The 12298-nt window shown below is 45.1% G+C and overlaps 1 protein-coding gene across 1 annotated transcript in view; it reads right to left on the bottom strand.

The window, feature by feature from the left end:
- Window positions 1-12054, bottom strand: part of RAVER2 (ribonucleoprotein, PTB binding 2) — a gene marked incomplete at both ends in the record, with an annotated part of 68438 nt that extends 56384 nt beyond the window's left edge. Inside the window, one exon of the mRNA XM_080921906.1 lies at window positions 11839-12054. Within this exon, the coding sequence (XP_080778032.1) occupies window positions 11839-12054 (216 nt within the window). The remainder of the gene's footprint in view (window positions 1-11838) is intronic.
- Between the last annotated feature and the right edge of the window lie 244 nt (window positions 12055-12298).

Consider the following 12298-nt stretch of genomic DNA (forward strand, 5'->3'; position numbering starts at 1 on the left):
AAATTTTAAAGATAGGTGTGTGCGTTACTCGAGAGCTGGCCACCTTGGTTTTCTGTTTGCTTTGGTTTTTAGACATATTCTATTCCGTTATTTATTTATTTATTCGTATGTGTGTGGGGTGCCACAGTATGGGTGGGGAGGTCAGGGGACAACCTGTGGGAGTTAGTTCTCTCTAGTCATGTGGATGTTGGAGCTAGAATTCGGGTCATAAGGCTTTGCAGCAAGTTCCTCTATATCCCACGAAACCATCTCATTGGCATCCAGCTTGTTCCAATGTGAGGCAAAGTCTCTCTCTGGAACCTGGGGTTCAGTGATGGGTTCCACTGGCACAAGTGTGTGAGCGTGTGTATGTGTGTGTGTGTGTGTGTGTGCGCGCGCGCGCACGCACAGATATAGACAAATAAATATAGATATAATTTTTATAAAACATGAGTGCTAGGGACTGAGCTCGGGATTTCACACCTTCAGAGCAACTGAGTTATCTCCTAATCCCTGGAGTCCAGGTTTGGAGTAAAACAAGCTTTCTGTTTTTGTCTAAAGAAACTCATAAAGTTTCAGCATTTGCCTTAGCAGTAAGCTAATGGGAACAGCTGTTTGTTTACTTTAGCCCATACCCTGTATGGACAGTGTTTTGATTAATCCTCACAGCAGCTGGATTTTCAAATCTAGGTTTTAAAGATGGGGACCTATCTCTAAGTCAGGCCTAGATGTAAATGACTTGCTCAAAGCTGGACTCTGACGAACACATAAAGTGAGGGAACACTCGGCCTGTCACATTCCCAGAGCTGCTGCATCACTGAGCAGCTAGCCTTATGACAGAGACCAGGGTAGGAACAGGGTCAGGATGTCCACCATGCAAATTCCTTGGAAGCAAAACTAAAACAAAGTCACTTGGTTCTGGCAGCTAAATGCCTGGTCATGTCACTCCCTTAAAATAAACACCCACAGCTTAATTTGGCTGGTAAACTCCTCATCAGCCATGCCTACTAAAAAGGTCTCCACCTGGCATTTTGTTATTATCCATTTCAACTCTACGCTCCTCTCCCACTCTCTGCCTTACTGGCTGCAGACAGGGTCCCTCACTGAACCAGAAGCTTGCTATTTCAGCAAGGCTAGCTGGGCAGGGAGCACTGGAGACTCACCTGTCCCCACGCCACAATGTGAATGTTACAGCCATGGCCTGCTTTCCACATGGTGCTGGAGTTTTGAACTCAGTACCTCATGCTTGCAGAATAGCACACTCACCCAGCAAGCCTTCTCCTTACTCCTGGAATTTTTCACTATAAATCTACAACTTTTCCAAAACAAAAGAGGAGCCATTCGAAACTCCTACTACCCAAATCTAAGTCAACAGAGACATCAAAGTAACTATAATAATGGAAGAGAAGTCTCTGAACAGAACAGGAAACCAAGAGTCTGTCTAATGTGAATTAGTAACCAAACACATTTGAATGTTTCCAAAGGAATAGTTAGCTTTGAAAATATCTCCCTGAATATCTTTATCATTTTGTGGCCTAGCAGATTCTCCTTGAATCACAAACTCATTGTTATCAACAGGGAAGCAGATTTTAAAATCCGAACCACCACCTTATTACCTTACTACCAAGGATGCACAGGTGCCAAAGACACAGAGCTCTAATTAAGAGGGAACATCACATATACCCAAACTGAAGAACATTCTGCAAAGTAACTGGCCTGTACTCTTCAAAAGGGTCCATGGACAGCCTGGAGCTGTCGTTTCAGACTGAAGGAGACGGAGTGATTGAGCACAGGAAGTGACTGAACTGAAGGAACTTTCACTGCAAAGGGCATGATGGGCAGCTGGCCAGACCTAGACAACCTGAGGTTAGGAGGCAGCAGGGCCACCTGGATCTTGATGGTGGTATGGGCATGTCAGTGAGACACCAGCTTATAGGAAATACATGATAAAGCACAGTCATGTATCATGTATCTGTGGAGGCAAATATAGCATGTAATGACCATAGTCCCTTAAGACTGACTGCAAGGAGGGGTAAGAGTTCCTATTACATGCCAGCCTGATGGCGGAGGTAAGGTGGAATCCCACAGCAACACTCACACATCCATGGTGACGCTGGTGTAAACACACCTACAACACTGCCAGTCATATTAAAGTACAGACTGTATACGTATAGGCAACATAGTAAATGACACTTGCAGCTAACAGTCAACAGCAACTTTACTGGTCTTTGCATTCACTATGGAGGTCTTTTAAGCAGTATACTGATCACTCCGCTTATAAAACAGTTTACTACAAAGCAACATGTCATCCCAGGCCGGCAGTGGTCTCATGTGTTGACTGCCCACTGTGGGGGTGTGGGGGCATCTGCAGTGACTGACCTCCATCCTGCAGGTCTGCGTGAGGGCATACTACAAAACTTCCATAATACTGCTAAAGCAGAACTCAATGCACGCCCCTCATTAATCGATAAATGACCGTAGCTGGTGCGGGTGTGCACTGGGCCGTGTGCATTCCAGCAGCTCGGGGAGGAAAACTCTCTGCACCGTACTTACAACTTCTCTGCACATCTGAAAGTTTATTTGAAAATCTAAAGCACTCAAGCGTCACACGCTCTTGTAAGATCCACCACTTTCCCTCTAGCTCAAGCTGCAAAAACTCTCGAAGCTGGGAGCAGAGACTAGTTTGGATTTTTCTTTTGCTGTTGTTGTTAAGCAGACAGGATAATAGAAGATCCAAGGCCCAGGAAATAAAGCAAGTTAAGAACTAAGAGCAGATAATCGTAGTAGGCGGCTGGAGAAAGACAGAAAGGCTGAAGGCCCAGTGCAGGGGTGAGGTGAGGGTGGGGTGGGAAACAGGGGAGGGGAAAGAGAGAAAAGGCCCCAGGCAATTCTTACAGGGCTCATAGAATATTTTGGTGTTAACAAATGTTTAACAAAGAAGATGACAAAGTCGGAGAGGGAACAGTTCACAATCTACAATAGGCATGCACAGGACAGAGCAGCGCCTAGAAAAGACATGTTCAGGGGCTCAAGAGAGTTGCAGCCCCCAAATCCATAGAGAAAGAAAGACCATTTTTTAAATCAAGAAATACCAAGATATGGTTCTTGACACACTGAAAGAAACTAACTTTAGTCAATCTGTGTATGTGTAAATGTGTGTATAGGTGTAAATGTGTGTATAGGTGTGAATGTGTGTATAGGTGTGAATGTGTGTGTATGAAGGTATGAAAGTACTATGTGTGTGGGCAGGTATGAATGTGTGTATGTGTGTATGCATATGTGACTGTGTGTAGTACATATGTGTGCAGGTGTGAACATATGTATGAATGAATATATGTATACATGCATGTGTGTGGGCAGGTGTGCATTTGTTGTGCATACACATGCATGTGGAGGTCAGAGGTTATACCACAGGTGTCTTCCTCAGTTGCTCTCCATTTTATCTTATTTTATTTTAGTAGTGTCTCCCAAGATCCTCCAGTCTCCGTCTCCCCAGCACTAGGACACCAGGTGCTCACCACACCCAGCTTTCTATGTGGGTACTGTCCACACCGTGGGTCCTCACGGTTACACAGCGAGAAGTGCACCACGTGAGCCATGTCTGGTCTCCCTAACCTCACTTCTGCTCTTCTGTTGCATTCTCATGTGTGTAGCCGGCCTCCTCTTCCTTAGGTGTGTGCCATTACCCCCAGCCCAAAAAATTCTCTTAAAGAAAAAGCTGGCAAACGTCTACTCAGTGCCAGCTGCAGCCCCCGAGAGTGGTAAGCTGTAACAGCAGGCATGAAGTGCTTCTTAACCGACAGTCTCAAAACGAATATTAAAGAGTCCAAGTTACATCACTGCCCAGATGAAGCACCATCTCCACAACACACAGGTGTGGTTCACAGAGGTCCATAATGAAAGTTCTTCCCCAGGACCTGCATAGCTGAGCCCAGCGTGCCAGCACTCCGGAAGGCTGGGCATCTGGGGCTAGCCTGAGCTACTCAGTGAAGCCATTTTTGCTTATAAAGTAAAAGAGTCAGGCAGTAGTGGCACACCCCTTTAATCTCAGCACCTGGGAAGTAGAGGCAGGGGGATTTCTGAGTTAGAGGCCAGCCCGGCTTACAGAATGAGTTCCAGGACAGCCAGGGCCACATAGAAAAAATCCTACCTTGAAAATATCAAAACAAAACAACAACAACAACAAAAACAAACAAAACCAAAAACCAACAAAAGAGAGGAGAAAGGACGCACAGTGGCTTTGGGTCATCACAGTCACTTTCCCCACTGCTGTGAACAAGCCACAACGTAAGGGAAACAGTGCTTACCGTGGTTCATGCCTTGGGGGTACAGATCATCCTGGAGAAGGAAAAGCAGTGGCAGACACTAAGCAAAATGGAGTCTAGTATCTATAAACTGTAAACTATAAGGTCCACTACTAGTGGCCCACTTCTCTAGAGTGACCCCCATCTCCTAAAGGATTCCAAACCCGCACAAGTTCAGAGGACCGAGTGTTCAAAACCATGGGAGGTATCTTACAACCAAGCCAGAACTCAGTCTAGATGCATGTGATGTGACAAGCCATCAGAATAGCACTGACCCAACGACAGCATGTTTCAACGTGGTCTACAGTCCTCTAGTGAGATCAGGAATAAGCCACAAGAAACCCGTAGCCCTTTGAAATTATATGTGGATTCCTGTGGCTATGAATAATAGCGCTTTCTGGAGAGAAGACGCAGCTTTCAACAGACCCATAATTGAATAACTTCAAGTGAACGGGATAATTGTCCTGCCAGAGCTAATACAGAGCCCACCTCAGCACATCCTCATCCGGCTCTGGGAGAGCTTGTCAAGCACACGAGCAACATGTAGCACTTCAGAATGAAGCAAGTAGGTATGTCCTACTGCCCGCCAGCTCTCCTTGGCTTCTGGGTTAAACAGTGTTGACAGAGAGGTAAATGTGGCATGATCCCGGTCCTTTGAGATACCTACAGTAGAGTGTGTGGGAGAGGGTGTAAGGGCGTAGCACCAGCTGAAATAAGAACTTGAGCTTTGGAACCAAGCGTGACGTTAGCTCTCCACTCTCCACCTAGCTAGCTCAGTGGTCTCTGACAGCTCACTAAGGTTACTTTTCGATTTGTTTTCCTATCAATAAAATGGGAGTAAAAATCTTGACTGCATGGCCTTATAAACTATGTAATCTATATGATCCAGGGGATGGTGAGCACAAAAAAAAAAAAAAAAAAAAAAATTTAACCAACTGCTATCATAGATACCCAGAGGAACGAGATCTCTAAGGGACTTTCAATCCTTCTACTCGACTCAGGCTGGGGAGCCATATTTTAAAAGATGCCATGAAAAAGGGATATACATTTTTATGTATATACATTCAGAGAAAATAACTAAGATGATCAAGGAATCAGAAATCATGTCCTAAAGACCAGTGATCGGGAGTATGGTAAGTTATTAGCCAAAAAGGGATCCATGGTCACTACAAAGGAAATAAATTTTATCATAACTAAGACATTTATAATAAAGGAAACTGGGGTGGTGTAGGATTCCTCATCGTGGTTCCTGTGAAGCAAAAGGTGTTGAAAATATACTAGAATCAGGACAAGACGGCTCAGTGGGGAGAGGTACTTAGCTGCCCAGTGCTGTTAAAAATAGTAGGAGAGACCCTACAAAAGCTGTCCTCTGATCTCCATGTACATAGATACAATAATAGTCAATCTTTTTTATTATCACTAATGGGATGGTGCCACAATGAAAAACACTTTCTGCCCTTCCAGAGGACCAGAGTTCAGTTCCCAGGACCCACATGAAACAACTTACAACATTCTGTATGTAACTCTAGCTCCAGGGGATCGGAGGCCTTTGTCCTCCAGCACCTGCAGTCACACAAACATGGGTACAGACACACACCCCTCACATAATGAAAAATAAACTTCTAAAAGGTGTGCTAGAGCCCCGTGTAAATGAGAGATACCGTCTCTAACAGCAAAGGATGACTGAGACTTTACATTTTATTAAACGTCTTTGGTAGGTTACTACTTGAAGCAAGAACCAATTCAAGGAGGTCCTGGCAGGGACTCAGTCAGTAAAGCACTTGCCTTGCAAGCACAAAGACCTAAACATAATCCTTAGAATGCACGTAACAGGTGTGGCGGCCTGTGTTCGTAATCCCAGCACTAGGGAAGTGGACACAGGGCGAGTCCCTGCGGTTCACTGGCCAGCCAGCCAGTGCAGCCCCGTTGGTAAGCCAATGAGAAACTGTCTCAAGAGGTAAACAGAGTAGGAAGTATACTTTGAAGTTGTTCTCCTACGCCCACGCAAACACATATTCATGCCCATGTGTGTCTGTACATACATACATACACACACACACACACCCCTTTTTAAGAACCAAGGAGTGAAACAGCAACAGAAACCAGACTCAGATGATACCCAGAGGGAGATCAGCTGCAGGGTCCTTAAAGAACTCCAGCTTAGCTTCTCAGTGTCCTGTCTGTCCTCTGCAGGACGTTTCTGCTACTTGTGCCTGGGAGGTTGGGGGAGTGGGGGAGAAAAAAGATTATTTTCCCTAACAAACAATTCCCATGGCTTCTTCAGTTTTTAAACTATTACATTTGTTTGTTTATATTCTCTCCCCCCCCCTCTGTGTATGTATGTGTGTACACACATGTGTGCATACATGCACAACTTACAGTTCTTTCCTTCCACTTAGGAACAAACAGCTTTGCCCGCTGAGCCTCCTCGGCCAATTGGCTTCTGTATTGTACCTTACTGAACGGATCACTCTGGGGAGGGCACTACTCAACAAAGATGGCTTGAGATCCAGTTACTGCCTGTTTTTAACCAGTTCCTCGGATAGAGGGGAATCAGGTCTTTGGGCTTTTGGGGGTCTATTGGGAAGAGGAAGTGGCCAATTGGCAGAAAAACTGGGAAGGAGAATGAGCAATTATTTGGTTCAACTATTTGGTTCGATGAATGTGTGTGTGTGTGTGTGTGTGTGTGTGTGTGTGCATACATATACATACACACACACACACACACACACTGATAAAAACAAAAAGTAAAGAACTGCAGAGATTAGTCTTTTAAAGAGAAAACCTACAAAGGACTAAAGAAATCCTATGGCTAGCCATGGGACTTCAGGTTACACCTGAGCCTAAGGTGACAGAGACAATGGTCTGATGTCCCAGGTATGTTAGTATATTGGGTAGGAAACAGACAACAGTCAGCCCCTTTGTACAGCCAGGCGAGCATTTCTCCTGCTGATTCCAGAGAAGCCGGTGAATTCAATCAGCATCCTGAGCACAGGCCAACCCCCGAGAGCTGTAAGGAAGGTGGAGAGCAGATCTGAGGAACCAGTGCCTAACCTCAGGGCAATCATGCAGGTAACCATGAATCAGCACCTAAAGGAAACAGAGTACTGTTCTAGGAAGTCCTACCTCCCTCCTGGTGCACACTACCCCTTCCAACGTGTGTAGGCAACAAAAGCAACCAAAGGTATCCAGTGTATTTTCTTTCATCCATCCGTCCGTCCTTCCTTCCTAAAAGCTTGGTAATCTTTAGCTTGCCTCTTTCCACCAGGCTAAAGAGATCTAAACATGGCCACAAAGAAGGGGGTCCTGGTGGGTTAGCAGCAGGACCCCCTTTGTATACCACCCCAACCAAAGTTGACTTTATTTAGCTTCCCCTACTTTCTAAATCCTGTTTTAGAGACAACTCCATGTAATTTGTTACCCTAGAGATCTGCCCCTCAGACACAGGCACATGTGATTGGCAGCTCAAAGCCAGCTGCCACGCGAAGTTGCCTACATGGTATTGTGTGACTAGTATAATCCTACTCACCAAGACCAAAAGCAAACAAATTTAAACAGATGTTAAAACTCGGACCTGCAAAACTAAACATCTCCCAACATATTCCTTCTAGATCACCTGGAGCATGCTCTCTAGAGTACCTGGAGCATGCTCTCTAGATCACCTGGACCATGCTCTCTAGAGTACCTGGGACATGCTCTCTAGATCACCTGGAGCATGCTCTCTAGATCACCTGGAGCATGCTCTCTAGAGCACCTGGAGCATGCTTTCTTGATTATGTGGAGCTTCTGGTACATGCTCTTAACAGAGCACTGTGATACAGGCCCCAAATACTCTTCTAGAATTCAGCTTCAACAGCACAGAATGCTTTTCTGAAACACTTTTTGCCAACACTGAAAACTTGAGGAGGCTGTGTGTTCCAGAAATCCAGATGTATGTCTCTTTAACAGTTTTCAGTGGCCTCGTTACACTAAGAATGGAGTAATGAATGAACTCCAAGCAGATAGAGCTGAAAAATTAACTCTGTATAATTACATTAGAAATGTAACAGAATTTTCAGATAACAATGGATATATAACTTAGAGAACTATAAATTTTTTTAATACTTAAGTTTTTTACTGTGTGTTTGCCTGTGTGTCTGTATGTATGCGCACACACTAGCAAGCGCATACATGTACAATCACATGTATTCCTGAAGCTATCTGAAACTGGCCTCTGGCTTCCACATACATATGTAAACATGTTCACATTCACCTGTAAGTGCAAGCACACACACATACATACATGAACATACATACATATACACACTTTTAAAAAGTAAAATATCCATGTTTTTGAAATGTTAAGAACAAATTATCAGATTACTATTAACCAAATACCAAACAATAGCTTCTCTATACTTGACAATTTTCCTTACGCTTATTAGGTTTTTTTTTTTTTCCCTTTTTTTGTCAACTTGACACAAGCTAGGCTCAACTAGGAGGAGAGAACATCAACTGAGCAACTGCTTCCACTGGCCTGTGGGGAAGTCTTGATTGGCTGATACAGGAAAGCTCAGAACACTGTGGGTGGTGCCACTCCTGGCTGAGCAAGCCATAGGGAGCAAGTCAGTAAGTTGTGTTCCCGTGGCCTCTGCTGCAGTTCCTCCCTCTAGGTTCCTGCCTTACATTCCTGCCCTGGTTTCCCTTGATGATGGACAATAAACTGTAAACTGAAATAAACCCTAGTTTGTTTGTTTGTTTTGGTTGTAGTTTTTATCACAATAACAGAAAGCCAACTAGGACAGCCCTTAATGAGATCTTTCAAAATAAATTCACCTAGAAAGAGAGCATTTCAAATATCTGATTAATAATTAAACACAATATTTTTATAACAGTTAAGTATGCAGTTTCAGTTCAGGCAATATAATATAACCTTCCTGACAAAAATATATGAAATAAAGGTAAACTTTGCTTAGTAGGCTGAAAACAAAATAAACAAAATATAGTCACTAAGGAAAAGCCAGAAATTGTGAAGGGAAGTTAAAGATACAACCCAAAAGTAAAAAGAGGTCATATTGAACATGTTCATGAAAATACAATATAGAAAATGAATTTTACTAGACAAGTAGAAACATCCATTATTACACAAAAATAATCTATTGGATTTTCTTTTTGTTATCTTTTGGAAGTTTTCATACTTAACACCTAACTTACACCACCATTTTTAGTTATGAACACAAACAGAAAACTGGCAAAGCTAACACAAGTACTAAAGATGAGGGGGGCTTGTGGGAGGGACAAAGAACATGTTCCAACACACTTCACGTGGAATATAAGACTGATCTGTTTAGATTTCAAAACTGTATATCAGAACTACCAAAACAATGTAGTCTACCCATTACTTGAGAAAAGATCAATGGCGCGGTCAGTCAGGAGGCCTTTGCTTGACCACAGACTGGCAGCTCGGTTTTGACTTTTGGGTAAATCTCTCCAGTTTTTTTTAAAAGGGGGAAGGGGTCAATAGGAATTGAGCTTGGTGCAAAATGTAAATGACTTCACTGAGGAATCTTAGCTTAAACCAATTTTATTTGCTAGTTTATGCAAACACACTAGCTACTTTTACAGAAAAAGCCTAAGGTTTAGAGTAACTGCAAATTTAAAACAGAGAAAAATATGTCCCTGCCTCAAACAATCACAGATGTTTGTCTTAAAGCCTCTGTCAGCATATAGATTAGGTAGGATTGAAATAGTTCCTAAGACCCTTGGGTTTCTTTTCCGACTCTTTTGGGAACAGAAAAGCAAAAGATAACAGCAAAGCAAGAACATACAGAACTGCCTTGAATTTGCATTAAGTGTTTTTAGACTTCAAGCAGGGAAATGTTACAACAGAAATAGCTGACATTCAGCAGAGGAAATCCAGACACTTCTCCATCTTCTGCTAGATTGTCTATCACTGAGTTGATACTTCTTTCATTTGTTTTGTAGCAATGCCATCTGCTTCTTCCACACTCCCCTCTCCCTGAGCTCCATGGAGACCTTCACCATTCCTGAGCGGGAAGGCTGCTTTTCCAAAGTGTAAGACCTTCAGGTAGCAACACAAAAAACGCCACCTGACAGAGGGAAGTAGACATTGTGGCACATCTTAAGTTGAATGATGAGATGCTACCACCTAAATACTTTATGAGGTTGTAGCCTCATGTTTATTGTATCTGCATAAAGTCTGCCAACAGTAATGAGGTAGGCATTGTCATATTCTATGAGTCTTCGAGAACAGGCAACTGTCACTAGCCAGTCCTTTTGCACCTCTGTATGAACCACAAAAGGAATTTCATAAATCTGACTAATAGGGTCCTATCTATCAGGGCAGATCACTGCATTTAGTTTACACATTCAAATACCTTTATGTGAAATGTACAAGTATCTGCACACCTAGGAAACCTAAAGAATGATACATTGTTTCATGTTTTTGCTAAAAACAGAAACAAATTCATGTGCATATTTGTGCACAAGAAAAGGGAGAGATTCAGCATGGGGGGGCTATAGTTCAGTTGGTATAGTGTTTGCATGCATTCATGAAGTCTTGGGAGTAACACACTAACACACACACACACACACACACACACAGAGGATTGTTTTGCCTAGACTGTGGTACACACCTGAAATCCCAGCACATTGATAGGTGGAGAAAGGAGGATCAGGAATTCAAGGCCTGCCTGGGAATACTTGACATGCTGTCTCAAAGATAGAAAAAAAAAAAAAAAAAAAAAAAAAAAAAAATGAGAGAAGGAGAAAAAAAAAATGGGAAGGAGGCCTACGAATGAGAATGAATGAATATGAATCCCAGGAAAATCCTCCAAATTCTCTAGCCCTCCTACAATAAGATTTTAACTTTCTCAATCGGGGGTTGCGGGGTGAAGGGGGGTGTTAAATCAACTCAGGCTTTCTAATCCAAGAGCAAGAGTTAATCTGGATTAAAGACTGCGAGCTGCTTAACTTTAAACTCCCTCAAGCACTGAGAAACAAATCCTGCCATACTTGGTTTGGCAGAAGACTGCAAGACTGCCTGCCGGCGCAGTATCAGCCTCTGCTCTCTGCTGCCTTAGCAAGCGCAGCAAAGTTGTTTCATACAAACTTGGTCAAGTGCTCCTGCAGCAGAACTCTCCCAGCTTTCGCGTGGCCCCGCCCCCGTGGCAATACAAGTCCCCAACACCCTACGCGGGACCCCTTCTCTTCTCGAGGGACTCCGGAAACCAGTCCCCTAAATCTGAGCTCCTCAGCTCCTCTCCACGCGCCTTGACCTACAGCACCGCCTTGGGCTGAGGGAACACAAAGTACCGACCAGACGTGGCACAGCTGCCCCAGAACCCCCAGATCTTGCACGAGCCGCACCGCCTTGCTCAGCCTCAGTTTCCCAACACGCTGCTCTCGCTGGCTGCAGAAGGGCTTCGTCTAGGCAAAGGGATCTGGGCTCGGCGCGCACATCTTCCTCCTCTCCTAGGCGCGGGGACCACCACAGACTCCTCCGGGTTGCAGTGTCCCCAAGTCCCGCCCGGTCACCCCGGCCCGGTGCCCATACCTGGGAGCTGCTGTCCTGGGGCAGGTTTTTCACCAGGATTTTCCTCCGGTTGCTCAGCTCCCTTTGCATCCGCTGCAGCCGTGCAGCCACCTCCTGGGGATGCAGCGCAGCCACCTCCCCCGGGCTCAGCGCGGGTTCCGCGGCCTCCCCCGCCGTCCCAGCAGAGGGTCCCGATCCCGAGCCCGCGCCCCCCGCGCCGCCTCCCCGTGCCGCCATCTTCCTGGCGCCCCGCTGCAGACTCGGAGAGGCCGGAGAGAAGCGGGAGAGAAAGCGGAGAGGCCGCGCGGGGGCGAGGCGGGCCGGACGCGGAGCAAGGGCGCGCGCGGCGGGGGAGGAGCCGCAGCCGCCAACGCGGGAGGGGCGGAGCCCGGAGACACGCCCTGTACAGCCACGCCCCCGGTGCTCCTCCCCCTCTCCGCTGGACACCTGAGGAATCTAGGACTAGGTGAGGTGGTGGGAC

This window comes from Micromys minutus (genome assembly GCF_963924665.1).
Source record: "Micromys minutus genome assembly, chromosome: 9".
Taxonomy (NCBI): Eukaryota; Metazoa; Chordata; class Mammalia; order Rodentia; family Muridae; genus Micromys; species Micromys minutus.